At 40.7% G+C, this 17,687-nt stretch overlaps 8 protein-coding genes across 8 annotated transcripts; 6 read left to right on the top strand and 2 right to left on the bottom strand. All coding sequences in view use genetic code 12, as the record gives it.

The window, feature by feature from the left end:
* KGF57_003499 (uncharacterized protein) lies at positions 1-1,806 on the bottom strand (the record flags this gene model as incomplete). The annotated part of the gene is made up of 1 exon (XM_051752925.1): positions 1-1,806. The coding sequence occupies one exon, from the start codon at positions 1,804-1,806 to the stop codon at positions 1-3; it is 1,806 nt and encodes a 601-aa protein (XP_051607995.1).
* Positions 1,807-3,239: 1,433 nt separating this feature from the next.
* KGF57_003498 (MFS transporter) lies at positions 3,240-5,066 on the top strand (the record flags this gene model as incomplete). The annotated part of the gene is made up of 1 exon (XM_051752924.1): positions 3,240-5,066. One exon carries the CDS (start codon positions 3,240-3,242, stop codon positions 5,064-5,066), a length of 1,827 nt encoding a protein of 608 aa, XP_051607994.1.
* A 1,349-nt stretch (positions 5,067-6,415) lies between these two features.
* KGF57_003497 (MFS transporter) lies at positions 6,416-8,254 on the top strand (the record flags this gene model as incomplete). Its single annotated transcript, XM_051752921.1, has 1 exon — positions 6,416-8,254. One exon carries the CDS (start codon positions 6,416-6,418, stop codon positions 8,252-8,254), a length of 1,839 nt encoding a protein of 612 aa, XP_051607993.1.
* A 964-nt stretch (positions 8,255-9,218) lies between these two features.
* KGF57_003496 (MFS transporter) lies at positions 9,219-10,949 on the top strand (the record flags this gene model as incomplete). The annotated part of the gene is made up of 1 exon (XM_051752920.1): positions 9,219-10,949. One exon carries the CDS (start codon positions 9,219-9,221, stop codon positions 10,947-10,949), a length of 1,731 nt encoding a protein of 576 aa, XP_051607992.1.
* Positions 10,950-11,111: 162 nt separating this feature from the next.
* Positions 11,112-12,284, top strand: KGF57_003495 (uncharacterized protein; the record flags this gene model as incomplete). Its single annotated transcript, XM_051752919.1, has 1 exon — positions 11,112-12,284. One exon carries the CDS (start codon positions 11,112-11,114, stop codon positions 12,282-12,284), a length of 1,173 nt encoding a protein of 390 aa, XP_051607991.1.
* A 24-nt stretch (positions 12,285-12,308) lies between these two features.
* On the bottom strand, positions 12,309-14,654 carry KGF57_003494 (uncharacterized protein; the record flags this gene model as incomplete). Its single annotated transcript, XM_051752918.1, has 1 exon — positions 12,309-14,654. One exon carries the CDS (start codon positions 14,652-14,654, stop codon positions 12,309-12,311), a length of 2,346 nt encoding a protein of 781 aa, XP_051607990.1.
* Positions 14,655-14,834: 180 nt separating this feature from the next.
* On the top strand, positions 14,835-15,740 carry KGF57_003493 (uncharacterized protein; the record flags this gene model as incomplete). The annotated part of the gene is made up of 1 exon (XM_051752917.1): positions 14,835-15,740. The coding sequence occupies one exon, from the start codon at positions 14,835-14,837 to the stop codon at positions 15,738-15,740; it is 906 nt and encodes a 301-aa protein (XP_051607989.1).
* A 141-nt stretch (positions 15,741-15,881) lies between these two features.
* On the top strand, positions 15,882-17,633 carry KGF57_003492 (uncharacterized protein; the record flags this gene model as incomplete). The annotated part of the gene is made up of 1 exon (XM_051752916.1): positions 15,882-17,633. The coding sequence occupies one exon, from the start codon at positions 15,882-15,884 to the stop codon at positions 17,631-17,633; it is 1,752 nt and encodes a 583-aa protein (XP_051607988.1).
* Between the last annotated feature and the right edge of the window lie 54 nt (positions 17,634-17,687).

Here is a 17,687-nt window from a genome sequence, read left to right as displayed (position 1 = left end):
TCATTCGTCGTACACATTTTCGTAAAAGTGCGTCCCATTCAACTCATTGTCAATATTGTAAACGAATCCATTGATCAACACCTTTTTCAAATCATTTTTGCTGTCAAAATCTTCGTAGTCACCACCATCTTTCAAAAACCGCAACTCTTGTTCATCAAATCGAGCCTCGGCGTTTCCTCGATGTAAGTTCAAAATCTCTTGTATAATGTCATTTACATAATGGCCAATTGCCCTTGGAAGTTTGGCAAACAAGTTTTCATTGAGTTCGCAAATCGTGGCGCCTTCTTCGTCAGGTATATCCTCTTCGTCGTACTCACCTTGGTCGATTGTAAGCTTGTCGAGGCATCTAAATTTTTTCGAGTTTTCAATCAGGTGGAAATCCCATGTACACTTCCAGATTGGGAATGACAATTGGTCCATCTGTGTCAACAAGGAAGATGCTGGGATAAAACGTCTGTTCAAGTTTGAAGCAACGGCAGCGAGCAAGTGCGATGCATTCATGTCCTTATACCGATAACTTTTCTCATCGTAGTACTTGTGTTGAAATAGGAAATGATCCACTTTGTTCAAGTACACTTCACAGTATTGACATTTGCATCCGTTCCAAATAACCGTATTCATGTACTGCTCGTAACATGTGAAGGTGTGAAACAAGTTTGGCAAGTCAAGAATAAAATGCGATGTCGACTTGCTAGATTTTGACAAAAGTTTCGGCAAGATTGTCGTATATAGCTCATAACGTCGATGGTAATTACCTTCAAATCCGTCTGGAAAATTGCCCAACTTCGGTACGCTGTGTTTGATTGCCAAGTAACGTAGAGTTTCAATATAGTTGCTTATGAAATTGAATAAAATTAAATCGTATGATTCGTTTATGTCGTGGGTTGGAAATGTGGATCCTTGCAATATCGAAAGCTTGCGTAATTTGGGCAATTGCAGTGGCACAGAGTCAAAGCAATCAAAGATGTAGTCCTCGACACTATCAACTTGTGGAAAGGGACATACAATCTCCAAATATTTGATATTGTTCCATTGAATTGAATTGATTAAATTGATGTTCTCATTTAAATCCGAGGGGTGCAAAACGAGTCGAAACTTTTCCAAGTTTGTAAATTGCATTCCAGATGGACGCATGGTGGCTTTGACCTGTCTCCAGTACATCTCCCACTCAAATGGTAAGATCAACTCCTTCAACTTGTGAGCAAAGCTGTGCAAACTATCAATACTGCAATTGCCGCCCACAAGTAACCTCTCAACGCCGTCACCAATATCATTCGCATTATCGGCAACTACTGTCTTCAACTTCAAATGAGATAGCTTAACTCTTGATCTGATTGCGTCATTGTCAATATAGAAAACATCCAATTGATTGAACAAATTCGCTAGGCTCTGCACCGCAGTAATCACCTCATCAGTAAAATCATTACCCAAAATATGCACCTCCTTCACATACCCCACGAGCTCAACATTGATTTGAAGAGCTTGGATCAACACTAATATCCTCGCGTGAATCATCTTCATATTCAACTCTCGTTTGAGACTATTTGCAAACCCATAAATCACCAGGCGTGAACTATCCTGGAAATCAACTTCTCGCCGATGATCAGATTTGGTCTCTTTCAATCGCAATGGTGCATATTGCGAAATGACTATTTTGGAATACAATTGAACAAGACAAGGATGATAAAATTCATAATTTGTGGTTGCTAGGTTTATGAGCGATTGCTGAGGCAAAAACCTTAATATGTTTTGTAATACCTTGGGAGGTAGGGTAACGAGCAGCAACGGCGTTGGTGGATCTGCCATCGTTTGATTATATACTGATGTTATCTAATAATAAGCAGTTAACCATGAAAAAATTAAATAAATCAATAAATAAATCAAAAAGAAAATAAAAAAATAGTGTTTTATGTTTTCTACCAACGGTTTACCCAACAGATTTTCTGCTTACACAAAGACGATCATGTGACACATACCACTACCACGAGTCCAGGGGGTAATCTGACGATTAGTCCATCAGATCAGATTGTATTTGTTTTCTGACATAGTTGCACCCTTCGGTATGTCAACACTTAGTGCTATACGTATTGACCTTATTCTTCACTGAATGCCACATTTGTGTGGATAGCCATGGCATGAGTAGAGGAGAAGACTGTACCACCTTTCGAAATCAGTTCAAGGCAAGCAATTGCCCCCGCTGGCATTTCACTAACGTACAAGCACTTCATAGTGTTTTAGTTGTATCCACGTCATACTTTATACTTTATTCCTTATTTTCAGAGCCTAGTAACAACTTACACGGAAAAACGGAGGTAACGAATTCAATGCGTACAGAATCTTTATTTCTAAAAATAGTTAAATCCGTACTGTATTTAGCATCGGGTTTCACATTCAATAGGTTTTCGATGACACTTTCAAGAGCAACTTTAGTAGTAATTATTGGGAACTATTAATAGTGTATTGCGTGAAGCACGTCAACGTGTGACCAAGGTTAGTTAGAAACAGGGCATAAAGTTGTTGTTAGTATTTTTTTTGTGGACAAATATTTCGGAGTACGTTGCCCGGTTTCCTAAATTTTAGCTTTCCTTGCTAATCAACATGTTTTTGTCTTTACTAATGATTTACATGCGACACCCTGGGACTCAGCTAATTGATGACGCTTTCCTATCAATTACGTCGTTAAATCCGTTGGGAAGAAAGCTGTGAACAACTCAATAGGGAGAGTGCATTAGGTATTGGGTAAAATTACATACCTCGAAGACACTGAGCTTAAGAGAGTAGTACCGTTGCACCGTCAAAGCATCACCTTCCTCTATGCTATTGTTGCGTATACCAGATCAAGGTTCAAACCATTGCAGGAACTGACGGATTTATCTCCACAATCCCGATTTTGTGTCTCATGCGCACGGCTTTTATGAGTGTGTGCGGGGCGTTAGGGATATACAGAGAGAAAGAGAAGCATAATTAGTAATCACTTTCTCGTGTTAAAGCAAGGGAATAGCAAATTGTAAAATCCCCGAACATTTAGCCCTTAGCGCCGTATTTCAAGCATCCTTTTGGTCATTTCACTCCTCTATTAAAATATACCCGCTTCTTTACCCTGGTAGTATAATAATAATCGCATTTGTCAAGAATAATATTCAACACGCTTATTATGAATTGAATGCTTCGAGGAAAAAAAAATTCACCAACATTAAGCCAGAGCTACAAGAGGGTATTTAGCTGGATTATAGGGAGCTATGAGCATGCAACAAGTGCCTGCGGCTCAATCATCTGTTCCACGTGAAGATGAACAGCATCACCACGACACCCACGACACCCACGACCCCACTTCGTTGCAAAGTTCCACACAATCGGATTCTTCTTCTCATTTCAACACATCTTCAGACGAAAAGATTGACAAACGAGAACCACCTTACTACGGCCCTGATCGTACAGTACAGGAAGCCGATATCGAACGCCAACCATCTGTATACAGCTACACAAGGGACGGAGACGAACTAACAAGACTTGAATTGGATGCTCAGTTGTCGCGGGAACTTTCACGAAGAATAACAAACACGGGTTCCTTTCTAGTACAGGATTATGCCAACAGCAACACTACTGCTCGTCTCAAGATGGGAGAGAATATACCATTCCCGCCAAAGTTACCCGACAGGAATGCGTATTGTGTCGCATTCAACGGCATTGACGACCCTTTGCATCCTCACAACCTCCCCCTTTACAAGAAAATGTTGTTTAGTATCTCTGTTGCATTGGCTGCATTATCATTTTCAATGGGTTCAGCAATGTTTTCTCAAGCTACTCAAGACATAATGGCCATTTTCCATGTTGGGGAGGCGGTGGTTGCCCTAGGTACTTCGTTATTTGTGTTTGGATTTGCTGCTGGACCGGTGTTACATGGGCCCATGTCTGAATTGTTTGGTAGGAAACCAGTTATGGTGATCTCGTGTTTTTGTTATGTTTGTTTCCTGTTTGCTACCGCCACGGCAAAAGATTTGCAAACAATTATGATTTGTCGCTTTTTTGCTGGGTTTACTGGCAGTGCACCATTTGTGGTTGCCCCTGCGGTGGTGGTGGATATGTTTAGAGCAAGGGTGAGAGGGCTGGCAATGTCGGTGTTTTCGTGTGCATTATTCGGTGGGCCAATGGTTGCGCCTATCTTGGGAGGGTTTATTGTCAAGAACAAGAGTTTAGGGTGGAGATGGACTTCGTATATGTCGGGGATAATTGGGTGTGTGGCGTTGGTGATGAACACGTTTGTTTTGGAGGAGACGCATCATCCGGTGTTGTTGGTTCGGAAAGCAGAGTTGTTGAGAAGGCACACTGGTAATTGGGGGATATTTGCCCCTCATGAGGAGGTTTCACTAAGTTTAAAAGAGATTGTGAGGAATAATATAATGAGACCTTTAAAGTTGCTCTTTTCTGAGCCGATTATATTCTTGGTTAGTATTTACAATGCATTCATCTACGGTATGCTTTATGCTTTATTGACCATCATACCTACCATTTTCACAGGGCGATACCACTGGTCACAGGGGGTTGGTGAGCTTCCCTACGTATCAATGCTACTTGGAGTGTTTCTTGGAGGGGGAATAATCATCTATTCGGAAATCTTGTTAAACAGGAAAATGGATGCTACCGGAGAACAACCGGCTCCAGAGGCAAGATTACCGCCAGTTATGATTGGTGGTGTTTCTTTTGTTGTGGGGATATTTTGGCTTGGATGGACAGGTGATTATGCCGAGCACGTGCATTGGATTGTGCCCGTCATTGGTGCATTTTTTGTAGGTAATGGGTTGATGTTGATTTTCCTACCGACCATGAATTACATCATTGAGTGTTACTTGTACATTGCCGCCTCAGCGTTAGCTGGAAATACGTTTCTCCGATCATCGTTTGGCGGCGCATTCCCATTGTTTAGTCCACAAATGTTCAACAATTTGACAATTAAGTGGGCGGCAACATTGTTGGGATGTTTGGGGTTGGTGATGCTTCCTTTACCATTTGTGTTTTACAAGTATGGTGCTGCGGCAAGACAAAGGTCGAAAAATGCAATGAGTTAGATGATTACAGATTAGATAGAGTAGATTTATTACGATGCAATCGTTTTTATGTTATGCTCAGCACATATGTAGTTGTGGTCCATCGGAGATGTTGTTTTTATTCCCGAACTCGGGTACAAAATGCACCATCTAAAAATGCAGAAAATTTCTTTTTTTTTTGTTTTCTTTTTTGTTTTTTGTATTGTATTGTATGTTATTGTATTGTTTTCTTTGCTTTAATTCCGGGCGGTGTTATTCTTTTCCAAATTGGGTATTCCCGAGATTATTCATACGACGTTGTGAAATATTAAGGGATGGGAAGTATTGACGAATTGTAACTGGTGACAGGAATTGCTAGGGCGAGGTCTCTTTTTTAACAAAACGGCTTTAGCTTTATCCAATCTACGTCATTGTTGCGTATATTCCCTGCACAAGGAACTCGCGTTATAATCTTTTTAAATCATTGTGAATTGGGAGATCCAACTTACACGTGTTGAAGCAGTTTCCTTGATAGATTTTCCCCAACATCTGTAATCTTTGCGTAGTTGGTGAAATGTTTGTTGTATAAGACTGCGGTTACTCGCGTAAAACTACTAAGCGAACGTAAAGTAATGCGTCTGCTATATCCGACGATGACGTGGTTGATCAAACAAAAGAAAGAGAAAAAAAATAAAAAAAATAAAAAAATAAAAAAAAAAAACTGATCAGTGACCGGATTTATTCATTCTGTGTTAACTTCAATTCTAATTAATAGGTAGTGAAGTTGACGATAGAGAAGAAGGTTATAATATAGGTTGAACGATTGTATAAAGAACTTGTTTTTTCACTTTGCTAGAGACAAAGTCTTCTTGATTAGAGCCGAAAACGTTATTTTGTTCCTTTTTTTTTTTTTTAAATCCGATATCTAAAATCTTAAAATCTGTGTTGTATATATATGTATACATATGTATATGTATAATGTCTTACATACAGTGACAAAATGTTCTACCAATAACTACTTGTATTAGCATTACATCTTTGTGCTGTTATATGTTATATGTTATATGTTGTTGTTGTTGTTGTTGTTGTTGTTATTTGTAAGCCACAAATACTCATTTAACATAAAATTTTTTTTTTTTTTTTGTCTCTCTATGTATAGAGAAAGAGCAATGCAATCTATAAATATCCTTTGTAATCTCATCTTTCAATCTTTATTGACATGTAAAACCTTTCCTTTACTATTTATTTCCATTTCCTTCTTCTCAATTACACCTTTGTCAATTCATAACCACGAAACATCGTCTTTCATCTTGACTACACTATAATACTCTGATTTCAGTTATATTAGACGCTTAACAAAACCAATACATATTCTACACGCTATTATCAAGATGCCTGTTGTTCCTGTATCGTTAAATGATACAGCTCCTAATGAAAATAGCACACTCCCCCACGGCCAAGATCATGATATAGAGCCAACGGTTGATAATCACTCACCATATCCAGAGAGACATTTAGACTCAACCGGATCTCATGTATCTTCCATCAAAAGCAGTGATGAAAACGACGACGACACTCCAGAGCTCAAACCTTTCCAGGGCCAAGATTTAGAAAAAGGCCAGCAATTACAAGACCAAGACGTTTCTGATTACGACTACCCTAGAGAGGGTGATGAATTATCGAGACTTGAAACCAATGCCCAACTATCACGAGAACTTTCGAGAAGAATAACAAATACTGGGTCCTTCTTGACACGCGACTATGCAGACACTACTCATTTAAGCATGGGTGAAAACATTCCCTTCCCACCAATGCTACCTGATAGAAACCCATACTGTGTTGCATTCAATGGATTAAGCGACTCATATCATCCTCACAACTATCCACTTTGGAAAAAACTCCTATACAGTGCCTCAGTGGCAACTGCTGCGTTGTCCATGTCGATGGGATCGGCTATGTTTTCCCAGGGCTCGGAAGAATTGAGAGAAATCTACCACATTGGTACTTCGGTTGCTGCATTGGCCACATCGTTGTTTGTGTTTGGTTTTGCTGCTGGTCCTGTTATTTATGGGCCCATGTCTGAATTGTTTGGTAGAAAACCAGTGTTGGTGATTTCATCTCTTGGTTATGTGTGCTTCCAGTTTGGTGTAGCCACTGCCAAGGACTTGCAGACGATTATGTTGTGTCGATTCTTTGCCGGGTTCGTTGGTAGTGCATCTTTGGTGGTTGCGCCAGCAGTAATGGTTGATTTGTTCAAGGCAAGAGTCAGGGGTTCTGCCATCTCCGTATTTGCATGTGTCTTGTTTGGTGGGCCCATGTTGGCACCAATCTTGGGTGGATTTATTGTCAAAAACAGCAGTTTAGGATATCGTTGGACATCATACATTTCGGCTCTTATTGGATGTTTGGCTTTGTTTATGAATACGTTCTTGTTACAAGAGACCCACCACCCAGTGTTGTTGGCAAGAAAAGCAGAGTTGTTGAGACGTAAAACTGGTAACTGGGGGATTTTCGCTCCACACGAAGAGGTCAGTTTGAATTTGAGTGAAATTTTCAGAAACAATATTTTGAGGCCATTAAAGTTATTATTTACCGAGCCAATTGTTTTTCTTGTCAGTATCTACAATGCATTTATCTACGGTATGCTTTATGCATTCTTGACTGTTATCCCATTGGTATTTACTGGCCGTTACCATTGGTCTCAAGGTGTAGGTGAATTACCCTACTTGTCTATGTTGCTTGGTGTCTTTTCTGGTGGACTAACCATTGTATACTTTGAAATGAGATTGAACAAAAAGGTTGACCAAGGTTTGAAACCAACACCAGAAAACAGGCTACCACCAATTATGATTGGAGGATTTACATTTGTTATTGGTATCTTTTGGCTTGGTTGGACTGGTGATTATGCCGAACACGTGCATTGGATTGTTCCCGTGATTGCCGCATTTTTCGTGGGTAATGGATTGATGTTGATCTTTTTGCCAACAATGAACTACATTATCGATTGTTATTTATACGTTGCTGCTTCAGCGTTGGCAGGTAACACTTTCCTCAGATCCGCGTTTGGTGCCGCATTTCCTCTTTTCACCACGCAAATGTTTAATAACTTGACAATTAAGTGGGCGGCAACATTGTTGGGATGTTTGGGGGTGTTGATGATTCCCGTTCCATTCTTGTTTTACAAGTATGGTGCTTGGGTTAGAAGCAAATCCAAATTTGCCATGAAGTGAGTGAGTGAGTGAGTGAGCTTGATTGAGGAGGTTGTGTTGGATAGAGTTTTTTAAAGTACATAGTTGTTATAGAAATGCCCCAGAGTTAATTTATAGACCCTTTTTCTCTGCAAAGTGCAGCAGCCAGTGCGTAACATGACAGTGAACTTGGCTCTGAGGAGTTTGTTCCACTGGCAGCATAAAAAAATAGTTGACTACAGTAGGCTCAAACATGGGTCATCTCTGATCTTGCGAAAGCTCAGCGTCCTCTTACATTCTAGCTGAAAGTGCATTCAACTTCAGCGTGCCGACCTGGAGAGCTAAAATCAATGCTTCGGTGCCCCACAGTCTACAGAGTAGTAGCGAGTGACTCAACCCTCAAAATTTTGAGAACAAGCGTAAAAAAGATTAGCAAGTTTAGAAGTGGTACATATCTTTACATCCCAAAAACATTACACAAACTCCTCTAATTTCAGTCCCCACTCTTGTTTACCTCCGATTGCGACTCAAGCCTCCATTCCTTTATCTAGAGTGATAACTCCGATGAGTAACCCCAATTGAAATCCCTTGAAGCTCACGGTATTTTCTATGGGAGCCCACAAACCATACCGAATTTTTGAATCTAACTTCAATACCTACTTCTAGACTATAGGAGGCTCCTTCTTATCCTCTGTCTCTGAATTTCTGAGAGGCCACTCATTTGGTGGAATAAAGTTCAATCGAATGATGATACACAAACCCGGTGATGTAACATGTAAAAAAATTCGGTACGAATATACAACGCCGTGAATTGTATGCCGATTTATTCCCGTAATACAAAAGTGGAGGGGTTAGCTGTTTTAATGCAACAGCAATACTTGCTCTATAAAAAGGTTGGAATGTTCCACTTAAATTAGTCTTGATACATAGATATGTTTTCTTAACTTTCCGTCTATAGCGCCAAGGTTGCCAGCACCACGACGTTCCAAATTTTGACAATATCGCAATGTGTACACAACACATACCTTCAGCCACGGGGAGCTCTCTTTCGAATTCAGAAGAGGAAACAAAACAAGTGCCAGACCCACCAATTCAAAAATTTGTTGGGCAAGGTCTAGAAACTCACAACGCAAGCAACAGGATTGGGCGAGACTACCCCGACCTAGACGAAGATTACAATTTTGAAGGGGATATCGCTTTATCAAGAAAGGCATCACGACAAGCGATCGATTATGACAACTTGATCCGTCAAGCCACAAACAGTTCTAAGCCTTTGCCTCCAATGGGATGTGGTAGACCGTACCCAAGACATTTAGGAACAAGAGACCCTTACGTTGTGCAATTTGATGGAGACAACGACCCGGGACATCCCAAAAACTGGAGACTCAAAACAAAAATCTTTTATACTGCTACTGTAGGTTTGAGCGCATTTTGCGTCAGTATTGGCTCGGCATTGTTTGCTGAAGCTTCTAAGGAGTTGATGCGAGTTTACCACATTGGCTGGACAGTTGCCACTTTGGGGACATCTTTATTTGTCTTTGGCTTTGCCGCAGGACCGGTACTTTATGGTCCATTGTCGGAATTGTTTGGAAGAAAAATCATTTTGATACCTAGTTCTTTGGGATATACATTGTTTTGTTTTGCTGTGGCTACCGCTAAGGACATACAGACAATTATGCTCTGTCGGTTCTTTGCAGGGTTCATTGGGGCGGCTCCGTTGGTTGTTGCCCCTGCCGTAATGGCTGATATGTTTGGTGCAAGAACAAGAGGAACTGCCATTACGTTGTTTGCAATGGTTTTGTTTGGGGGTCCCATGCTTGCACCTATTCTTGGTGGATTCACTGTAAAGAATACGTCTTTGGGGTGGAGGTGGACTTCGTACTTTTGTGGTATTGTTGGTGCATTATCTTTTGTGATGAACATATTTTGCTTGGAGGAGACTCACCATCCCATTATTCTTGCAAGAAGGGCTGAAGAGTTGAGAAGAAGAACCGGGAACTGGGCGATATATGCGCCACATGATGAAGTGACATTGAGTATTGGCGAGATTGCCGAAAATAACGTTACACGTCCATTGAAGATGTTATTTACAGAGCCCATTTTGTTTTTGGTTACATTGTACAATGCATTCATTTATGGCATGTTGTATTTGTTCTTGACGGCAGTGCCGATTATCTTCACAGGAAAGTATGGCTGGTCACAAGGTGTTGGGCAGTTGCCTTACATATCAATGCTCTTGGGTACACTCCTGGGTGGAATCATTGTAATTATGTTTGAAAGGCGGTACAATACGGTTATGGACAGGAACAATGGGAAAGCCATCCCAGAGGAGAGATTACCTCCAATGATGATTGGTGGGGTTACATTCACTGGTGGTATGTTTTGGCTTGGCTGGAGTGGCGCATTTGGAAACAAAGTTCATTGGATGGTACCCACCATTGGAGCTTTCTTTGTTGGTAATGGGCTAATGTTGATTTTCTTGCCATGCTTCAACTACATCATTGATTGCTATTTGTTATACGCGGCATCTGCACTAGCTGGAAACACTTTCCTTAGGTCTGCATTTGGTGCCGCTTTCCCACTATTTGCCCGACAGATGTTTGTCAATTTAAAGATTCAATGGGCTAGTACATTGTTGGGGTGTTTGGGTGCCATTATGATCCCGGTGCCGATTTTGTTTTATTTATATGGAAAGAGGATTAGAGCCAGCTCAAAGTATGCGTTTGTGTTGGAGTAGGCAGGTATGTAAGGTACATAGGACCATATTAATATCTCAGTGTAACAAGATGCAAATTTTGCAATCATTTGTCCTGCATCATCATGCGAGCACAAACAAATCGACACTCTAAAATTTTTCAGCTCGATCAAATACACCTTTCCCCAGGTTGGAGTCACTTCCATGCAATTACGACCATTCACAACCACCTCATTCCGACTAGCTAAACCCGCTGCCCCGGTAATCAAATATTTGGGTCGACCAACAAATAACCTATCTGCAGGGCTCGTGGGATTGGCAAACGTTGGGAAATCCACATTTTTTCAAGCCATCACAAAATCTACATTGGGAAACCCAGCCAATTACCCATATGCCACAATCGAGCCGGAGAAGTCTATAGTTCAAGTACCATCTGATAAATTGGATCATTATCAGCGAATATACAACTCGCAAAAGAAGGTGCCCACGAATCTAACAATATGGGATATTGCTGGATTAACAAGAAATTCCAGCTCGGGTGCTGGGTTGGGTAACAAGTTCCTCAACGACATTCGTCAAGTTGATGGGATATTGCAAATTGTTCGAGGCTTTGTCGATGACGAGATCATACACATTGAGGACAACAAAGTCGACCCTGTTCGAGATTTAGTTATTGTCAATGACGAATTGATTTTGAAGGATTTGGAATTTATCGAGGCTGTGATGGAAAAGAGTTTAAAGAATTTGAAGAAACCAAATCAAGCACATGAGGCCAAGAATTTGGAAATATTGGAAAAATTGAGTGATGGCTTGTACAATGGGGTCAAGGTGATTAATGGCACTTGGACCGATGAAGAGATTGACTACATCAATGGATTGAACTTACTAACTGCAAAACCAACGGTGTTTCTATTGAATGTATCAAAGAGTGATTACTTGTCGGGGAATAATCAGTTTCGAAACAAGGTGCAGGACTGGATTGATGCACACTCCGGAAAGGACAAGTTAATCATGTTTAGTGCTGAATACGAACATGCGCTAGAAGAGAACGAGCACCTGATTATTCCAACAGTCATACAAGAGATGCGCGATTCGCTTAATTTGATCTCGTTTTACACTTGTGGTGATATTGAGGCTCGACAATGGTCCATCAGGAGAGGAAGCTTAGCCCCCGATGCAGCTGGATTGATCCACACTGACTTGCAAAAGACTTTCATCAATTCAATCGTTTACAAATGGGACGATTTGGCACAGTTGGAAGTATTTGATGAAGGAAAATTGAAGCTGACGGGGAAGCAATATAGAAATGGGAAAAAATACAAAGTGGAGGACGGTGATGTTCTTGTTATAAAAGCAGGGAGTGGGAAAGCTAGATAAAAAATTACCCCTTGTACATAGAGATCAATAAAGACCATAATCTTGGTCAATCAAGGTACGTTCGAACTTCTTTGACACCTCTTGCAATTTCAACAACAAACCAGCAGCAAGACTCTTTATTTTGTTGTCAATGATTTCTTCCCATGTCAGAGTTAACCAATTGTAGATCAACATTATCTCATTGTTAAAGTTTAGTACCAAAAACTCGGCATCAATGAGCTCTAAAATAAGTAATACCCCAGTTATAATTGACTCGACAATTTTGAGTTCCTCCACCTTTCGAATTATAGTACACGACAACAACAAAAACTCTTTAATCATGTCCTTGAGTTGAGTTGATGAAGGGTACGCAACTTGGAGAAGTAAGCTCAAGGTTTTGATGTAATGAGCAATGAATATTGGTGAGTAGTGACCTATATCGATAGACCCAGACTCGTACCATACATTAAGCAATGGGAAATAAAAGTTTGTTCCTATAAGTTTGTAAAAATTGGGTATAATTGGTTTTTCACTGTGTTGGACCTCCTTCCTAGTGAGCGATCGTGATACGCGTACCAATTTGCCTTTTCCTATGATTTGATCTTGAGCTTCATTAGATGCGTCATGCATAAGTGAGTCTTGAAGTTCATTTTCAATTTCATCCATATACTTTGCTCCCCCAACGTACTTGTCATGTAGTTCCGGAGGGAGTTGTTTAGTTGGGAATGCTTGTTTCGTAAATGAGTTTGTAATTATTGAATCTTTGATACCACGTAATTCGCGTGCCGCCAAAGATGTAGCGGATAAAATAAACATACGCTGTTGAAGTGAATAATCTCCAGTCAACAACAACTCAAACATGTAAAAAGTAACACTTGGGTTGGTGACTATAACACTAACGATATTGACCAACTTTAAGTCATCAAAGTCGGCGTCACTGTAAAAGTTGTCCAACGCAATGAGGTTTGATAACAAGTCCTGTGAGTAAAATTCCACCTCATTGCCGTGCCGGGATTTTTGTCGCAAAAGTGTTGGACCTTTCAACAAAGCTACCCTTCTCATGTCGTAAGCCTGCGGGTTCTTTGTGTCCGTTGTGATGTATGATATCAAATCCTTTATGTAGATGGGATCTGGTACCTTGACTTGAGGGGGTAGTGAAGAGTCATTATCAGAATCGTCTTCCATGGGGGTATCTTCAACGCTGGTGTTTTGTCTCTCAACTGGTCCGAGAGCCGCTAATCCAAGATTGCTCTCATTCAACGCCTTCCAAGCGTCTTCATAGCTCATCTCTTGAAGCTGAATGGAAGGAGTCAATAGCTCTGCATACCCAACCTCTACAGATTTGAAGATCTTGTTTTCACCACTCAACTCACAAATTCTATCCGCTAGAATCATTCCTAGCGATCTGACGTTTTCCGAGAATGATTGAAGATGATTACTGACACCCTCTAGGCACGTTTTGTTCTTTGTCAAGTCAAAACTAGAGGAGTTGACTAATTGAAGTAGTAAAAAAGTCCTCGCCTCTTGTATCGTTATAGGTTCATTCTTTATGTGCGTTGGGTCTGCCCATTTGTGCAACTGATTCAACATTGTTTCTTTATCTTTCTTGAGAACTGCGATTAATTGTATGAGGGGTTTGCTTGATCTTAACACGACACTTTCAATGATGTTGTCGTCAATGTATTTGTTGCTGAATTTCAAGATGTTGCAAAGGGGGACGATGTTGTTGTCATTTACAATCTGCACCACGTACCCTAGTAGTAGCTTTCTGACATATTCCTTTCTTTGAAACTCCTTCAATCGAAAGAAAGTCTCTTGAAAGTGCTTCCAGTTGTCCAAGTTGAAAAAGACTTTGAAAAATTGTGTAGAGGAGTCCGTGCTGAGGATTGACTGCACAAAAATGTCTGGTTGTAAGTTTCGTTGATACAAATCAGAAATCCCCTTTGATAGATATGTCGAATACGATTGTGATGACCTCAAGAACTCATTGCTGATATCCCACCCATTCAATATGCTAGCTTCATTCACAATTGCCAATAACTTTCCTTTGAATACAAGCTTGTCAACCTCCCTCAACTCGAGGGGTTTTTTATTGTGGATTATGTTGACAAAGAGTTGGTTATCCACGCACGATTGAAGAAGATCAAAGTACACTTTATCTGCACTTGGTAATGCTACTCTACCAAGGAGATTACCAAGCCCAATCAACGTCTGAAACTTGCATCTCAATTTTGCTTTAGTGCCTTCCGATAAAGACGCGTAGATCTGAGGAACAGTATAATCTAGCAAACAGCTAATCAATGGGAACAGTGTGTGCTCATATTTGTCCAATATTTGCTCCAATTGGGAAACACTAGGGTAGTTTTTCAAAAGTTCAACCTCGTTGCTCATCTCTTCATAGAGTTTGCCCTTCTCAAGAACACCAAAAGAAAAAGAAAAAAAAAACTGATTAAAGGTTTCGCAACAAAGGGTGAGTGGTTCAGGAAGATTCATATATCTGCAACCAACTGAATACTCTCCGCGCCGTCCCCCCTCCCCCCCCCCTCACCTTACTCGTCTACTATGAATAGAATGATGGTGTCTGCTCAGCGATTCAAAGTAACAAAGCAAAAAAGAACAAGCTCTTTCAAGAACGCAGTGGCTTTATCCCTTTATGATAAGGCTCGAGTGTTTCCAAAACTTAAACAACTGTGGCCAGCCCCTTCAACCGATATTAAGAGCGTGTTTGAAAAAGGGGCAAATCTATCTCTTGAAGATTATTTTGCTAGCTCTCATTTCAAGTTTAGAGAGGGCCTGGAAAAGCTGTCAATGAGTACGTTGAAAAATGCAATTTCCCTAATACACCCCAGAAATAGACCAGTTGTTGCCGTTGATTGCGAAGCTTATGAACATGGCCATCATAATATAACTGAGATTGGAATCGCAGTCCTCAAGCCTTCCCCAGCCCTACTACCACAGATTGAAGCAACGCACATAATTATCGATGAACATCTCCATAAACGGAATTCGAAATATGTACCTGATAACAAAGATAAGTTTTTACACGGAAAGTCCTATATAATGAAAGAAAAGGATGCCATAGCGGTGTTGAAAAAAGTGCTTATGAAGTATCTCGCCCCGGATGGGATTTTGGTTGGCCATTCAATAAGCTCTGAAATTAAATACTTCAAGAGCTTGGGAATCGAGTTGCCGAGCGTAGTGAAAAAATTGGACACGTTGAAGCTACACCAAGTTGGTAGAAGTAACGGTGGTTCATTAGGTGGATGTCTCAAACTTTTGGGATTACCTTGCAGATACTTACACAACGCTGGGAACGACGCATACTATACGCTATTGGTCGCTTTGTCTTATTGTGATCCAATCGTCCGAATTGAGAAAAACTTGGATGTTTACCAGTCTAGTGAGTTTACTGGGAAGTATCCGAACGAGGGTCCTGACGTTGTCGAAGTTGATGATATATCGTTGTTAGATTTGTAAAGAGTGTATGTATGTATTTTGTGTACGAATGGGGATAGGACGCGCGTATCTCTCTCTCTCTCTCTTTCGAAGAAAACCGTCGGAAAAACTTTAAAATTAGATCTACAGATAACGCTTCATATCTCAAGCTAACCATTTGCAATGCCAGAAGAATACGACGACGAGTCAAGCTCGCTTTTGAATAGAAGGGTATCTCGCTCTTTTCTTGACACTCCTCTTGGCTCTTTTAAAGGCCCCAATTCTTTACACAACTTTGCAAGCTCATTCACAAGAGCCCAATTTTTTGCAGCTTCAAAGATCGACAATGCTATACACAAGGAAAGATCTTTTTTCGTTAAGGAGCCCACTGGAGATGGAGCCGAGGATGAAACGTTTGACCCGGAGTTGATGATACCATCATATCGTGGAGAGAGACTTAGCTCAGTGGTTCACGATTTGCATCGAAATGTATTCATGAACGACATGGATTCTGCCCTTTCGCCCAACAACGACGTTTTCTACCATGATGATGTAATGGATGCCATTAACCACTCAAGGTCGCGCCAGGGCTCTGAGTTATTTGGAAGTGGAATACCAATGGGGCGGAAGGTACTTCCTCAACCCTCATTTTCAAGTTTGAGAAGCTCAATATCAATGGCGACAACTGCGAGTCACATGACTTTGAAAAAGGTGGAGGACGTCGATGGTAATGTGATCACTGTGTTGGCAGGGCAGTCGACAGTCCCACAAACAGTGTTCAATTCTGTCAATGTGTTGATTGGTGTGGGATTGCTTGCATTGCCCGTTGGGATTATGAAAGCAGGATGGGTGTTTGGCGTCCCCATTTTGATTGCATGTGGTATTGCTACATTTTGGACTGCAACTTTGCTCTCTAAGGCAATGGAGACGGATGCAACCATCATGACATATGCCGACTTGGGATACGCAGCTTATGGTTCGGCGGCAAAGCTTGTCATTTCACTACTTTTCTCCATAGACTTGGTAGGTGCTGGTGTTTCTTTGATTGTGTTATTTAGTGATTCATTCGTGGGGGTACTAAGTGACGATCCAACCACTACCAAAATTATAACATTTTTCATTTTGACGCCATTCACCTTCATCCCCCTTCCCATTTTGTCCATTTTCTCATTACTTGGTATTTTGTCGACCATTACTATTACATTGTTGGTTATTGCGTGCGGGCTACTCAAACAAACATCACCCGGCTCATTGGTCGAGGTCATGCCAACAAACCTTTGGCCAGAAAATTATGTCAACTTACTACTTGCAATTGGAATTTTAATGGCTCCATTTGGCGGACATGCAATATTTCCCAACTTGAGAAGTGACATGAGAAATCCAAAACATTTCACAAAGTCGCTTTGGTACACCTACCTTGTTACATTGATCACCGATTGTCTGATGGGTGTCTTTGGGTTTTTGATGTTTGGTGCCTCCTGTAGCAATGAGGTCACCAACACCCTTTTAGAAACAGTTGGTTATCCAAGTTGGGTCTATCCGTTGATTAAACTGTTGATCTGCATAATTCCATTGGCAAAAACTCCCCTCAATGCAAAGCCAATAATTTCCACATTAGATGTGTTGTTTGGTGTCAACACAAGAACAGATTCAAAAGTCAGAGCTGCAATTAACAAATTTAACAAATTTGTTGTCAGAATCGGCGTCAACGCTATTTTTGTCTTTTTGGCGATTGTGTTTCCAGAGTTTGAAAAGATTATTGGCATATTGGGTGCCTCAATATGCTTCATCATTTGCATTATTTTACCGTGTCTCTTCTATGTCAAGTTATGTGGAGACAATCTTACTACGATGGACCGGGGTGTTCTTTACTTGGTTGTTATAGCCTCGGTCGTATTAGGGTCGTTGGCTACTTGGGCAGTTGTTACAAACTAAGGAATAATCATTCAGGAAGTCTCTGTAAAAGGTTTGCTTTCTTTCCACTGATTA

The sequence above is a fragment of the Candida theae genome (genome assembly GCF_024610275.1).
Source record: "Candida theae strain CBS 12239 chromosome Unknown scaffold9, whole genome shotgun sequence".
Lineage (NCBI taxonomy): Eukaryota > Fungi > Ascomycota > Pichiomycetes > Serinales > Debaryomycetaceae > Lodderomyces > Lodderomyces theae.
Note: the sequence above shows the minus strand (reverse complement) of the source record. Positions and strands in the feature narration are given on the sequence as shown.